At 55.0% G+C, this 16,063-nt stretch overlaps 1 protein-coding gene across 2 annotated transcripts in view; it reads right to left on the reverse strand.

Moving 5' to 3' along the window:
• SCHIP1 (schwannomin interacting protein 1) overlaps positions 1-16,063 on the reverse strand; it is a 99,084-nt gene that overhangs the window by 29,333 nt on the left and 53,688 nt on the right. For both annotated transcript variants that reach the window (XM_071566715.1, XM_071566716.1), the window contains one exon: positions 11,341-11,832. In XM_071566715.1, coding sequence (XP_071422816.1) covers positions 11,341-11,832 — 492 coding nt within the window. The remainder of the gene's footprint in view (positions 1-11,340; positions 11,833-16,063) is intronic.

Below are 16,063 nucleotides of genomic sequence, written 5' to 3' on the forward strand. Positions count from 1 at the left end.
ATGACGGGCTGTCTCAGCTCCTCCAAGCACCACACTCCTCCAAGGCAGCCCTGATGTCTCCAGGCCCCTTTTCCAGGAGGACCCAACACACACATGGAGGGTTCCACTCCATGGTCGTGTTCAGGTTTCAAAGGAATAATGAGAATCAAGCAATGGAATGAGGTTTTAGAGTTTCAGCACTCGTGAAGACAAATGGAAAGTCAAATCTGATGGAGAAAAGAGGGCAGAGCTGCCCACAGAGCTGTGTCCTGGCCCAGTGTCAGCCCCTGCAGATGCCCAGGGGAGCAGGATGCCCCATCCCATGCCCTGCCACAGCCTCTGCTTTCAACATCACTTTGGGCTTCTACCTTTTATATCAGGGACTCAAACCCACCACTACAGCCCTGAATCCCCAGGAACAAGCCCTGCTCCTGCAAACAAGCCCAGGGCTGTTTTGGCAGAGCTTCAGGAACATCTCAGCAATCAGGTGTTGGCACAACCTCTGGATGTGCCACTCAGCAGAGGCTCTTTCTGGCCTCACACTCCCCCTGCAGAGAAATTAGAGGTTGTATTTTGGGATTTTACCAAACTCTCAGCACTAAAGGAGCTGCTCATGGAAAGGAACTCAGAGCAGGCTGTGGACTCTGCTGAACAGCTCCTGTCCCTCACCTCTGCTGGGAGCTGGAGGATCATAAATGACCTTCTAACATGAAACTAAAGCAACAGCCAGGCCTGGCTGGAAACCACGGAGTCATGACCACTGTTTGCTCACAGCTCCTGACCATGGAATCATGGAATTGCTGAGGCTGGAAAAGCCCTCTAAGGTCACTGAGTCCAACCATCTCCCAGCACTGCCAAGGCCACCACTGACCATGTCCCCAAGTGTCACATCCACAGGGCTTTGAAATCCCTCCAGGGATGGGGATCTGACCCTGCCCCGGGCAGCTGTGCCAGGGCTGGATGCTCTTTTCCCTGATATCCAACCTAAACCTCCACTGGAGCAACTTGAGGCCATTCCCTCTCCTCCTGTCCCTGTGCCCTGGGGTAGAGCCTGACCCCTCCCAGCTCCCCCCTCCTGGCAGGGATTGCAGAGCCAGAAGGTCCCCCCTGAGCCTCCTTTTCTCCAGCTGAGCCCCCCCAGCTCCTTCAGCCCCTCCTGCTGCTCCAGCCCCTTCCCAGCCCCATTCCCTGGACATGCTCCAGCCCCTCCATGTCCTGCTCAGCTCTGTCCTTGAGCCTTGTCCTGCATGTCCCACATGGGTTGGAGGACAATGCCAGGCTGTGCTGGAGGTTGGATGGACACCCCACCCCCAGAGGTAAGCCTGGGGCTGGCCTGAAACAGCTGGCACAGCTGGATCTTCAGGAGACAAGGAAGAAAGGGAATGGGTGACCCAAATGCCTGAGGCACAGGAGAAAGGAAGGAGGTGGTGAGAGCTCTGGCTGCTACAGCAGAGCAATCACAGCTCAGAGGGACCACACTGGTCCCCCCAGCTCTCAGGGCACTGTGCTGGGAGCACAGGAGGGCTCTGCTTCCCCACGGTGGGAATTCTCCAAGGGATACCCATCTCCAGGCTGGAAACAGCAGTGGCCTGTCCAAGGCACGGAGATCCTTCTGGTGCTCTGCCCTGGGAAAGTTTATTCTCCAGGAAACTGTTGCTTCTCCCCCAGCCACGTGCTGGGTTACATGTTTACTGATTGTCCTCCACATGGATCAATGCAACCAGCAGGAAAAGCTCTTCCCAAAGCTGCAGTTCCTGCCTCACTGGCACCTCCTCCCTGGGATGAAATGCTGCCCCTTGGGAACCAAGGCATGGTGGGACCCACACCTCAAACTGCTCCACTTGGACTCCAGGGCAAAATATGGAAATCAGAGTAATTAACAGGCATTAACACCATTAATTGCTAAGGAGACACCACAAACAGTGAGATCCAGCCTTCCCAAAGGCTCATGCTGGAGCCCTTGGAGGTGTCTGGAGGCTGCAGGAGCTCTCCAGCACCTCCTGCTTGTCCCAGCAACCTCAGTGACAGAAACCTGCAGCTCACTCTGCATCCAAAGCATTTCCTCAGCAGGGAAGTGTTTGGAAATAAGGAAGGAGCTCTGGAGAGGGTGGGAGCTGGAGCCAATCCCTGGGGATAACACACTTTGTGCTCTGTGTGGGCCAGGCCATGCAGAGACCTGGGATGGGCAATGGCCCAACAGCAGCACCAAATCTCCTCTTTCATCCTCACATCAAGCAAAATGTGTATGTTTATATGGCAATGTGGGGACTGGATGGACTTCAAGGTCCATTCCAACCCCTGAACCTTCTGTGATTCCATCTGGAGTTGTGGGAAATCCTCACCCTCCTGTCTCAGGGACAGCCTGGGCTGGTATTTCCTGGAGACAGGTTAGTCCTTCCAGCCTCTGTGCAGAACTGGCCAAGCTCTGAGCTCCTGTTTTGTGCAACTTAAATATCATTAATATATGGAAATAATGGCCCCTTTGGTCAGCTGAGGGAGCATTGCAAAGGAATTCCAGGAGAAGGGGGGTCAAGGCTGCATTCAAAGTTTGCAGGGACCCTGATTTTCACTTCCTTTGCCCTTGGCAAAGGTCCCAGAGATGGTTTTTCCAAGGCCACAGGGTGTTTTCCTGCTGCTCCCACAGCTCCCAGGTGAGCCAAGGGAAGGAACAAGCTGGGAGCCTTCCTCCCAGGAAAAGGCCTCTTTGACCTCTGCAGGCACAGCCAGAAGTTGGTTTTCTGCCTTTAAAAGGAGAACTGATGGCTGAGAAAGCAGCAGAAGGAAGGAGAGGCCAGCTGGGCTGTGGCAGGAGAAACGCTGAGCAGTTGGAGGTCGTGCATTAAAGCAAATGGACAGCACAGAGAATCCAGGAGGGCAGAACCATTCCCAAATTCATGAGTTCTTCGGGACCACCAGGAGCAGTTGCTCATCAGACACCTCTCAAGCCAAGGAGCCAGAGGAGAGGATGACCCTGCATGACTCAGGCACAGAATCCTGCTATTTCCCCAAGTCCCTCTTTAATAAATCCAATATAGGAATCACATGAAATAAAAAGTTTAGATTAAATTTTTAATAACTCACTAAAAGCATCTCGATTCCCTCTGGACCACACACACCAGCAGCCTCTGTGTGCATAAAGAATGAGGCACTTTAATACAGTTCTCTTTTATTTTCTACCACTAGAGAGGACCAAATCTCAGCCCAGCACTTCCCAGTCCTCCCTCAGCCCTCCAAGTTGCAGCTTTTCCCTCCAGACCCTCAGATTTCACTGTAACAAAACCCAGAGCAGCCCAAATCAATGTCCTTGCTGTGGTTTTGTCATTGGAAGGAGATGTGGAGATCACTGAGCTGCAAACCCACATTTCTGGGGCACAAAAGGGAAAGACAAACCCCCCAAAATGCTCCAAGGGTGTGAAAAACCTGGAAACCCTCGAGGAGAAGGAGGATCCTGGAGCACCTCATGTCTAAGGCAACAACAGGAGGAAAAGTGGTTTTCCAGGAAGAAGTGGGTGCTGTGCTTTTGGGAGGAACAATTCTAAACCTTTTTAGTTAGAACTGAGGAAACCTCTCACAAAAAAGCAGAATTATCTGCAGATTGAACAGCCCAAGGAGCCCAAACTCCAGGGCTGGAGAAGCCAGAGCTCCCCCAGCAGAGTTCTCTGCCTGGCTGGGAATGGGGAGCAGCCTCTGCCCCACAGGAATCCCTGGATCATGGTGGCCAACCTTGGAAAACACCAAACTGACCAAAGGATGGGATTATTTGAAACAGCTCTTTGGCTTAGAAAAGAAAAACTTACAGTAAGACAGTGGGAGAAACTGGAAAATCAGATTTACACCCAGTGGTGATTCTACCAAACTTCTGTAACTTAAGAAGGGATTTTATACCCCTTCACAACAGGGTTTCCCCTCAAAAAAAGCATCATAAAAGTCCTTTTATCCCCCCACAAAAAGGAAAAGATGCTCCTTTCAAGCCCCCCTTGGGCTGCACCACCACACCTGGCCTTGCTGCAAACACAGTAACTCACACTTAGAACCTTATTTGTTAAAACAGGCACCAGACAGAAACTCTCCTGACACAAGAAAGGGGATCTGTGGTGTCCAAACACAAACTGCTTTGGAGCTCAGAAAGCTGATTTTCCCTTCCCCCCAAAAATAAAGCAGGTTCTCACAGGAGCATTGCTTGGCTCAGTGCTCCAAGCAGGAGATCAGGATTTTATCCCACTGACCTTAATTCTACTGATTTTTCAGGAGCAGCAGAAATAATTCCCTGCCCACAGTCAGAATTCCAGGCATTTCCTTCCAGTCTCTACAAAACCTTTAGAAAATAACCAAGTACTGCTCTTGATTTGCCACCCAGTTAAAGCAAACCCACCTCGAGTGCAGCCAGAGAGGAATAAAGAAATAAATCACAGTAATTCTTGTCCTGCCCCTGCTAAGCCAATTCTGCTGGTAATAAAAGCCCACTCTGAAAGGTTTGGGGGTATTTGGAGCATCACTTGGAATATTCAAATAAGGACTTGCAGCAGAAAGGTCCCTGAGCAACAACTGTCACCCCCAGCTTGGGGGTCAGGACGATTCTGCCTTTCAAGTGCTCCTCAGATCTGCAACTGTGCTTTGATTGCACTGAATAAACCCTTTCCATATGGCTTTAAGTGCCCTCTGCCTGTAATTTCTCTCTCCACATGCAGGATTTTCCAGAGTTCCAGGTGTTCCAGACACTCCATCCTACCCCATCTCCCATCAAACCACCAGTTTGGCCCAGCCCAGGTCAGCTCTGAGGCTTCAACCCCCCCCCAGCTTGGCATTTATCACCCCTGATATGAAGAAATAGGTGCAGAAGGGCACAATTGTTGTGCTGGCAGAGAATTCCTGCTGCTCTGTCAGCCCAGACTCTGTTTTCTGTGGGAACTCAGAGGGTTCATGGAGGCACAGCTCGGGAGGGCACAGAGCTCCAGGATCCCCCCACTGTGAGATTTCCCCACCAAAATGATGTTAGGAGACCTTAAAAATGTTGCTTGGCATAAAGTTTCACTTCTCTCCCTGGAAAGCCTTGGCATTTGCCACTCAGGATGCCCAAAGCCATGGAGGCCAAACAGACCCTTCCCCAGGCAGAGCTCCACCACCACCCCAGCCCTGCTCAGGCAGGAGATGATTTCCTGGATCCAGGAGATGATTTCCTGGAGCTGCAGCACCAACAGCACTGAACAACCCAACCTGCTCAGCTTTGCCTGCTCATCCATCCCACATCCCAGAGGAACAGCCACTCACCAGCCGACTGGGAGGCACTGCCAGCTCACGGGGGTCCATCCCCCAGGAATTCCCATGCCAGGAACACTCACACGGAGCAGAATCCTTCCTCAGGGCACACCCCACGTGCTGCCACCCTGGAGCACTTGCTGCACTGACAGGCTGTGCAGCAACAGTGGAAATGAAGTTCTTGCTCAGGGGCTCTGCCTGGGCTGGCTTTGGAAGCAGCAAACACACACCTCTCCTGGGTGATCACCAAGGAACCAATCCCCAAGCTCATCAAGGAACAGGAATTGGGAATTCCTGGAGGTTTTCCTCAGCTGAATGTCATGAATGGCAGGATCACTAAGACCTTCAGCAGCCTCCCTTAACCTTTGAGCTGGGTGGAAGTGGCCAAAGTGCAGCACTGTCCCGATTCCTGCAGGTCCCACCCCAGGGACACTGGCACAGGTAAACACAAACCCCTGGTTTGCCTGAAATCAGAGTATTTCCCACAGGTGAAAGGTTTGTTTTCATGTCAGAGCCTTAAATCAAATTAACTGCCCTGAGGAGCCCCCTCATCATGACTGTGACTTTCTCCAGTTGCCTGGAGAAGAGTCAGATGGTCAGACCAAGAGGTGAAGGAGCTGTCAGGGGCACGGAGAAGGTCTTGCCAGGCCTCTGCACTGTGGGAATGACAGAAATGCAATTTCCTGCAAGGCAGAGGTTTGGGCTTGGAAATGATGTGTCAGAAGTGAACACACTGACAGCTCCTGTCTGGGAAAAATTGCTCCAGGCACCAAAGCTTTGCTGTCAGTCCCTGCTCCCAACACTCCCAGCCAAGACAACACCACACATCACCTGGGCACGAAGAATCCAACACTTCAGCAGAGCTCAGTCCAGCACTTACTGCCTATCTGAAGTGAGAACAAACACTCTGCTGATCTTCAAGGCCATTATTTGGTCTCAAAGTGCTGGCACAGCACTCCGAGGTGGACCAAAGCTTTATACTGAGAGTGTAGCTTCATCCCAAGCTTGATCCCAATCCACTTTCCCAACACTTGTGCCACACCAAGACTCTCACCAGGTGTTAACAAGCAGCTGGTGGGTGCAGGGACACCACTCCTGGCTCCATCTCCCTCCTTCCTCTGGCCAGCCTGGTCTGTGCTTTTCTCCTCCCACAACAGCTCCTCTGTCCCAGCAAAACCAGAGCCCTGCCCTGGCCAATTAATAAATTATTCAAAGATTTCACCCCCACACTGCAACAGATACTTTGAATTCACTTCAAACTTTCAGCAGCCCTGAGGGGAGACACCACTAAAGCCACGGGCAGAAGAAACAGAGACTTCCATGGTCCATCATAACTTCCATGCCTTTGGCATCTCCTGGGTTAGACCTTTCATAGAATCATGGAATCATTAGGGTTGGAAAAGCCCTCTAAGGCCACCAAACCCAGCTGTTCACCCACCACCACCACATTCACACAGGACCATGGCCCCAAGTGCCACATCCACGTGGCCTTCAAACACCTCCAGGGGGTTTCCAGCTGTTTCCAAATGCAGCCCTGAAACTTCTCCAGCCTACACGTGGTGAGTTTAGGACTGTCACCACCAGCTCTGGACCTTCTTTGCTGCCTTTCAGGCCCTCCCCAGTGTGCTCTGCAGACCTCCAGGGGCAGCTGGACACCCATCAAACCAGCTCTGAGCAGAGCAGGAGCACCGTGCCCACCTCTGCTGGCCCAAGACAACCCTGAGGGCCAAGTGAGTCAGAAGGAGACAAATTTCAGAAGGAAACAAATTTCACTCCCTAACACACTGTAAATGCACAAGCACCAGGGCCAAGTGATGTGTCTGCACACAGTGCTGAGGTGGGACCCGCTGGATTTACCACCAGAGGGACCAAACCATGGGCATCAATCCAAGGTGAAAATATTTCAGTGATGCAAAGAGAAAACAGAGGCTCCAGCACACCTTACCCATACAAAAGGCTCCTGCTGAAGTCCTGGAAGCTGCAGGGATGAGCTTTTATCAGCACTGCCTGCAATAAGCTCTGTGGGCAGCACAATGCCCTCAGCAGTGCCAGCCATGCCCAGCCTGGCACGAGCACCTCGCTCTCTGGGTGAGGACAAGTCACTGTCCGAGCCACTTCCCCTCCTGCAAGTGTTGTTTTAATTGACTGTGGAATTTGCAGATATTATTCTCAGACAATACATCCCATTGATTGTAATTACCATCCTCGGAGCTGCAATGGGAAGAATATTAAAACCATTAAGGCAGCTTTGGATTTTATTGGAGCCATTAGCGAAGCCGCGCTGCCTCCCCTGCACCTCCACGGCTCCTCAGGGCCATAAATCATCTCCCAGCACACTGCAGACAGCCAGGAGTGGAGAAAGGGGGGAGAGGGAAAAATGGGAGGGGGTGGATTCACACAGCTGGGTGATGAGACTGCTCCGAGCAGCTCCCTAATGAACCTGCTGAGCATCCACTGCCTGCAGAAAAGATGTGGTTTCCTCTCTTAGGCAGAGCACAGAGGACTCAAGAACCATCTAACACGACCTACTGGGCTTGCAGGCACCTCATCTGACCAAGTGCAGCTCCAAAAACAGCCATTTCTCCTTTATTTGGGGAGAAAGTAGTTACTGCTCTCCATTTCTAGACATCTTCTTCCCATGGGCCCATGTGGACCTCCCAGAGCCACCAGACCCCTGTGGCATCAGGGTGGCATTACAGAAGCCCACACCTTGAGAACAAGGATCTGGCATGGCCAGGATGGACAGATCCACAGCACAGCACTGTCCAACCCACCTGCTCCAGGGGTACCCTCAGCAGCATCCCTTCCCTCATGGGGCTGTCCCTGCCCAGCAGCAGCTCCCAGACTCTTCCTGGTGGGGATTTCTCAGCCACCAGGACCCTGCCAGCAAGCTGAGCAGGCAGCCTTGGCCCTCCTGCCTCTGTGTAATTGCACCTGGAAGCCAACCAGTAGGCATTTCCATGGGATGAACATCCCTTTCTCCAGCCTTCCCAGCACCCTGGGGCAGATCTGGGCACCCCCAGAGGGGTCCCAAGGCCCCTCATCAGCTGCACTGATATTTAGTCCTGCTGCAGGATTCCCAACCCCTCCCTGCATTTCAGCCCAGATCTTCCTTGCCTGGAAAACCTCCTAAAACCACCTCTGAGCTTCCATACAAGTGAGAATTTCCTTCTCCTGTGACTCCAACCTGACCAATGTCCCTCAGCAAGGGCTTGGCACAGGTCACTGTGGGCTGGCAGGGACACAGCACGGGCACTGCAGGTTTGGGGACCACCAGAAATGCCCCAAAGCAGGTTGGGAAGCTGGAGGGAGGGGACATGGAGCAGCCAGGGCTCCTCTCCTGGCACCAGTGGGCAGCAAAGCTGGGCCCAGCCCGAGCTGTGATGGTCACTGCTGGCCCAGTGCAGGGACCCCCTCCCTGCCTTCTCCTGGAGCACCATAAAAGCAATTAAACAGAGGTCCTGACAGCAGAAAGAACTCTGTTTTCCCCAACAAACATCCGTGCTGGATTCCTGGGAACACAAACCAGCCTGAGGAACACGTCCACTCAAAGCTGCTTTCCCATCCCATCCCTGGTGGGGAGATGATTTCAGACCACACCAGCCAAGGCCTGTACCAGTGTAATTTCCCTTTTCCTGAGATCCTCTGGAGCAGCTGGAGCAGCCCAGTCCACCTTCTCTGAACTCGCTTCCTGGCTGGTTTCGCTCCATGATTTCCATGTTTACAAACACTTGGGCTTCCAGCAGCGCAAGGCAAGGCTTTGTTATAAACAGCAAGAGGCTGAACCGCAGGGAAATGTCAAGGGCAGGAAAAACAAAAATAAAAGCAGAGATTTTCTCCTCAGTCTGGTTTAGCTTTGAAGGTACTGAGTCCACGCAGCCTGTGGGGAATACTGGGTGTCACAGACACAGCCCAAAGGGGGCAGGAGGTACCATGGGGGCATCAAACACCCCTTCTGAGCCAGCCAGGAGGTGAAATGTCCCTCCCCAGCAGGGTCTGGGCTGCTGCCAACAGCCCTTTCTTCCCCTTTGATCCAGGTGGGAAGCAGAAGGAGCAGAGCTGGAATATTTCCTTCTCCTCCTCCTCCCCACTGTGAGCCTGGGGAAGGTGAATCCTGGAGCAAAGACAAGGATGGGAAGCAAACCAAGAGCCTTCTCAGGTGCCTCCAGGACAGCCAGTGGGGTGGAGGGGTGAGGGAAATCCCTCCAGAGCCACACACAGGGAAAAACTCAATGTCTGCAGAGCAGAAACCTCCAGTTGCTGTGGGTGTGAGAGAAGCAGCAGCTCAGTCTCACTCACGGGAGATGCTCTCAAGGTGTTGGGCTCCTCCATTCCCAAACCTGCGTGTCCATCACCAGCTCCTGGAGCTGCTGGGGAGCTCTGGGTCTGCAGAGCAAAGCTGCAAACCCAGCTCTGTGCAGGACAAGTCAGGGCGTGAGGCAGCGGGAACTCCTTCCAGAGCTTTTGTGCTGCAGGAGCGAAGGGAGGGATGGAGGAGGAAAACCCTGACAGAGGTGAGCACACAGAATTCCTGAGGTGACAGCTCACCTGGTGAAGCACATGCCTGCAGGCAAAGAGTTTCCAGCAGTGGGTGCTGCCAGCAGTTCATCAGATAAGGCTGGAGAAATGAGCTCCCAAACCACAAAAATGAGGTGGGTATTTTTTTTAAGCTGAGTTTCTGCACAAATGACTGTAATTAAAGGATGTTACCTGTCAGTTCCTCAGGGCACTGAGGCTACAACGTTTCCAAAGGAGGCTTTGGAAAAAAAGCTTCCTTACATGGCAGCAGTCCCACTCATCCCTCAGTTGCTCATCATGCCCAGCACCCACCCAGATTTGTCACCAATTAGTAGTAATTCAAGGGTTTGGGGAGGAAATCCCCACCTCCCTGAGCTCGATGACTTCACAGGAAGCCAAGGCATGGAATGCCTTTTAAAACCCCAAAAGCTCATGCCAGGAAGCCAGTTGTGCCAGGGGCAGAGCTGCAGGGTCTGGCTGCTGAGGCACACACGGCTCCTCACATGCTCCAGCGCATCCAAAGGCTCCTGCAGAGCTTTCAAGAGGTTTTGTGGATTCCTCTGAGTTCATACATTATGGAAGAGCCTCAACCGGCGCCGTGTCACCGCCGCGTCTGCAGTGCTTGTTCACACAACCAGCACTGCAGATCAGAAGTTCTGAGTAATTCCTAAATCACTCTGGAAATAATGAGATCACACCACAATTTCCAGGGGGTTCTGTAAACCAGCGCTTGGGGGGTTCATCTTGGCTGGCAAACAGCAGGTTCTTAGGGAAGTTCTTTGCCTTAGGAAAGGGGAACATGCACCACCAGCCTGGCACTGCTCCCAGCCTGGGAAAAGCTGCTGTTCCTTGGCCTCTCCAAGAAGAAGCCACCTCTGAGACAGCCTGGTGGTGGCACCTCACTCCCACTGGGTACCAACACCATCCACTGCCCCATCCCTGGAGCAGCAGAGAACCAGCTCCCAACACTGCCGAGGATCCAACAGGAAAGTCAGAGAATCATAGAATGCATTGGAATGGACCTTAAACCTCATGTCATTCCACCCCCTGCCATGGGCAGGGACACCTCCCACCAGCTCAGGGTGCTCCAAGCCCTGTCCAGCCTGGCCTTGGACAGTCCCAGGGATGGGGCAGCCACAGCTTCTCTGGGCACCTGTGCCAGGGCCTGCCCACCCTCACAGGGAACAATTTCTTCCCAATATCCAATCCGAATCTACTCTCCTTCAACCTAAAGCCATACACGCCCATGTCCTGTCCCTCCATGCCTTGTCCCAAGTCCCTCTCCAGCTCTTCTGGAGCCCCTTTAGGCACTGGTGGGGGCTCTCAGGTCTCCCTGGATCCTTCTCTTCTCCAGGTGACCACCCCAGCTCTCCCAGCCAGTCCCAGAGCAGAGGGATCCAGCCCTGGGGCATCTCCGTGGCCTCCACTGGACTCGCTCCAAAAGCTCCACATCCTTCTGCAGGAGACCCCAGACTGAACGCAGCGCTCCGAGTGAAATCCCACCAGAGCAAACCCATTCCCCGCTCCGACCCGCAGCACCGACCCCCCAAACGCGCCCCCCGCTCCTCCCTTCCCTTCCCCACTCACCGACGCGGGGTTGGCGCGGGGGTTTCGCTCCTGCTCGCGGCACTGCAGCCCTGCCAGGTGCCTCTCCAGGGCTGCCCAGTCCATGGTGGGCGGCTGCGGCTCCCGGGGGGGCCTCGCCCCGCCGGCTCTGCGCCCTCCCGGCCCCGGGGCCGCCCCGCGCCGCCGCTCCGCGCTGTGCGCGCCGTCCGTGCGGGCCGGCGGGTGCGGGTGCGGGCGCGGGTGCGGGCGGGCGGAGCGCCGGGGCGCGGCGGGCACGGACCCGCAGCGCCGGGCATGGGCGGCGGGGCAGCGCGGCGGCGACGGCAGGTACCCCCCTTCCTCCTCCTCCTCCTCCTCTTCCTCCGAGTCCTCCAGCGCCGCCAGGTCCAGGCTGCTGGGGGACGGCGAGGACTTGCCCTCCGAGCACGGCGTGGCTTTGCTGGAGTTGGATTCCGAGCTGGAGCGGCTGCTGCCGGCGTCGCTGCCTAAATCCATGCCATCCTCCCGGGAATCCTGGCGGAGAGAAGCGGAGGGAGCCGTGGCGGAGCTGCCGGGAGCGCAGCGCTGCCCGCCGGGCACGGGAAGCGCCGGCCCGGGGCCGCCCCCGCGCTCCGGAGCTGCCGCCGGCGGGGCGGCCCCGGGCGCTGCGGGGCGGGGGATGCGCCGGGCGGAGCCGGGCGGGGCGGGGGACCCGCGGCAGGGCAGGGCGGAGGCTCCGCCGCTCGGGAGCTGCGGGAACCGCCGTTGGCCGTGAGAAAATAGGGTAAAAAATTTGTATTTTTTTGTATTTTTCTTTAAAACTGTGATACTAAGTCATGTTGTTATTGTAACTATTATAGCTGGTTTTTCTTCTACAAAAAAATGATTGGTGTTTTTATTTCCATAGTTGGGGCGGGACAATCCCAAGCACAGATCCAGACTGGGCAGGGAATGGACTGGGCAGCTGCCTCGAGGAGAAGGATTTGGGGGTGTTGCTTGACCCTGCCTTGTGTGCTGTGACCCCCAAACCACCCCGGCCATGTGAGCTGTGACCCCCAAACCCACCCTGGCCATGAGTGCTGTGACCCCCAAACCATCCTGGCCATGAGTGCTGTGACCCCCAAACTCACCCTGGCCATGAGTGCTGTGACCCCCAAACCCACCCAGTCATGAGTGCTGTGACCCCCAAACCACCCCGGCCATGAGTGCTGTGACCCCCAAACTCACCCTGGCCATGAGTGCTGTGACCCCCAAACCACCCCGGCCATGTGAGCTGTGACCCCCAAACCCACCCTGGCCATGAGTGCTGTGACCCCCAAACCACCCTGGCCATGAGTGCTGTGACCCCCAAACCACCCCGGCCATGAGTGTTGTGACCCCCAAACACGCCCCCCGAGCCCATCCTGTGCTGACCCCACAGTGTTTGGGGGGATTCTGCCCTCTGTCCCACTCAGGTAAGACCCCACCTGCAGAGCTGCCTCCAGCTCTCAAGCCCCAGCACCTGAAGGATGTGGAGCTGTTGGAACAACTCCAGAGGAGGCCCCAGAGATGCTCCAAGGGCTGGAGCCCCTCTGCTGTAGAACAGGCTGGGAGAGCTGGGGGTGGAGAAGAGAAGGCTCCAGGGAGACCTGAGAGCCCCTTCCAGTGCCTAAAGTGGCTCCAGAAGAGCTGGAGAGGGACTTGGGACAAGGCATGGAGGGACAGGACACAGGGAATGGCTTCAAACTGACAGAGGGCAGATTTAGATGGGTTATTGGGAAAAAATTCTCCCCCCTGAGGGTGGTGAGTCCCTGGCACAGGTTGCCTGGTGTAGTGGAAGGTGTCCCTGCCCATGGCAGGGGATGGGACAAGATGATCTTTGAGGTCCCTTCCAATCCAAACCATTCCATGATTTTACGGAAATGGGTTTGGAGAGGGGGTGGCACTGTCTGTGCATGGGGAAGTGGGTGCTCAGGTTGGCAGAGAGGCCCAGTGACAACTCAGTGACATCGTCCCTCCCTCCCCCAAGGGACCACAAAGCGCCTGCTGCAAATCCCCAACTTCCACACTCCCCATTTCTTTCCTTCTTTGAAAGTAATTCCAAGTAACTAGTTAAGAGTCGCCTATAAATAACTCTGCTAAAAAAAACTAATCTAGTTTTCTGTATTCTGGGTCAGCAGAGCCAAGTTTAACACACAAACGTTCCCGTTCCCAAACCCACAGCAAGGAGACCTTTTAAGGTTGTGTGGCTGAAATGGGGAACATTCATCACACAGAGGAGCAGCCTCAGCACGTGGGTTGGGACTTGTGGCAGCACCTCCTGCCCTCTGAGATGGGCACCACCTCCTGCCCTCCGAGATGGGCAGCACCTCCTGCCCTCTGAGATGGGCAGCACCTCCTGCCCTCTGAGATGTGGCACCACCTCCTGCCCTCTGAGATTTGGCAGCACCTCCTGCCCTCTGAGATGGGCAGCACCTCCTGCCCTCTGAGATTTGGCACCACCTCCTGCCCTCTGAGATGGGCAGCACCTCCTGCCCTCTGAGATGTGGCAGCACCTCCTGCCCTCTGAGATGGGCAGCACCTCCTGCCCTCTGAGATGTGGCAGCACCTCCTGCCCTCCGAGATGTGGCAGCACCTCCTGCCCTCTGAGATGGGCAGCACCTCCTGCCCTCCGAGATGTGGCAGCACCTCCTGCCCTCTGAGATGGGCAGCACCTCCTGCCCTCCGAGATGTGGCAGCACCTCCTGCCCTCTGAGATGGGCAGCACCTCCTGCCCTCTGAGATGTGGCAGCACCTCCTGCCCTCTGAGATGGGCAGCACCTCCTGCCCTCTGAGATGTGGCAGCACCTCCTGCCCTCCAAGATTTGGCAGCACCTCCTGCCCTCCGAGATGTGGCAGCACCTCCTGCCCTCTGAGCTCAGGGTGGCACATCCCCACAGCCCAAACCCAAGGGATACACTGTGGGAAAGTTTAGGGCATGGTAAAGTTCTGGCAGAGGGAGAAACAGCAGGTAGTCTTAATTATAATAAAATTCAAACATTAAATTTGGTGGTTTGTGGCAGAAACAGGGAAATCCACGTAAGAAACACCTCCTTGAGGTTGCTCAGCAAGAACAAAAACCTCTCTGTGTTATCAACGCTGTTTTCAGCACAAATCCAAACCAGCCCTGCCCGAGACACTGTGAGGGAAATTAACTCCACCCCAGCCCAAACCAGCACAGTGGGCTTTAAAAATGCCCTGCTGGGTCAGATGGGGAGGGTGGCACCAGGGCATGGACATGGCACACCCCCCCAGTCAGTGGGCACAGGGCAGGGTGGTTCCCTCCTTTGTGCTTCCCTGAAGTCCAGCCTGGTCTGTCAGTTATTCCAAGGGGAAGGAGGGAGAAGGGAAACATCTGGAGCCACTTAACTGCTGGGACTTTGGAACTCATTGCTAAGCAGCTGTTCCTCCCCAAGAGACACAGACTGGGGGGGATGTGCCTGCTCTGCCACTGCAAACCCTGCCCAGCCCTGGGCTCCTCAGCAGCAGGCACTGCCCACCAGGATGGGCATCAGTTCAGTGCCAGGAGCTCGGGGTACCAGGAAACAAGGCCATGAGGCAGGAAAAAGATCAGCATAACCTGTGGGGAACCAGGGCACAGGCTGGGGCTGGAATGCTTTGGGGGTGGTGGAGACACCCACTCTTCTCCCAGCTTGTTGTGGGGTGGGAATCAGACCCAGAATGGTTTGGGTTGGGAGGGACCCCAAAGCCCACCCAGTGCCACCCCTGCCATGGGCAGGGACACCTCCCACCAGCCCAGGCTGCTCCAAGCCCTGTCCAGCCTGGCCTGGGACACTCCCAGGGATGGGGCAGCCACAGCTGCTCTGGGCACCTATGCCAGGGCCTGCCCACCCTCCCAGCCAGGAATTCCTTCCCAATATCCCATCCATTCCTGCCCTCTGGCAGTGGGAAGCCATCCCCTTTTATCCTGTCCCTACAAACCTTTGTGAACAGTCCCCCCCAGCTCTCCTGGAGGAGCTCCTGGCTCCCAGCACGGCCTGAGGGATGGAAGGGGACTGGGAGACACATGGAATAATAACAATAATACAGCTTGGCCTATGAGGGATTAACCTCAGGGGTTCAGTCCCTACCAGGAGCTTTCCAGGTAACCAGCAGAGATTAACCCAACTTGCCCTCCTGCCAACCAAGAGCAGCTGTGCCCAAAGCCTCCTCCCTGCTCCCAGCTCTGTCCCCTCCTGCCTTCCAGGCTGCCACCACTTTGGGTTGAACCTCCAGAAAAAATTCAGGAACTGTACAAAGTGCTTTTTTAAAAATAATTCCGGCTGGAGGGAGCAAAATGCTGGGAATTAATTACATTGGCACCAGATTTTACCACTTGCACAACTGTAAGGTTGGGAGGGGGGTGGCACTTGCCACACTTTGCGTGGTGGAATTCTTTATTTGGGTCTCTCTGAATGTCAGCACCACCCCAAGAAGGGAATATGTGCTGAGCAAAGGGGAGGAGCTGTTCCCTGGTTCCAGTCTGGCAGTCACAGGCTGTGGAAAGCTTTATTTATAGGACATCTCAGTGTGGCTGATTGATTAGGGAGGTTTCTTTGCTTCCCTGCCACCAGAGCACTGAGAGCATCTCATACTCCCAGCCCTTGAAAATGCCTCCCTGTCTTCAGAAGAAGGTGTTCCCTCACGAGTTTAACACCTCACACACATCTGATCATTTTCCCAAGTTTTTCCTGGTTTTTTTACCCTTTTTTTTTGCTGCAGACAGATACAAACACTTGGAATGTTG

The sequence above is a fragment of the Pithys albifrons genome, chromosome 11, assembly GCF_047495875.1.
Source record: "Pithys albifrons albifrons isolate INPA30051 chromosome 11, PitAlb_v1, whole genome shotgun sequence".
NCBI lineage: Eukaryota > Metazoa > Chordata > Aves > Passeriformes > Thamnophilidae > Pithys > Pithys albifrons.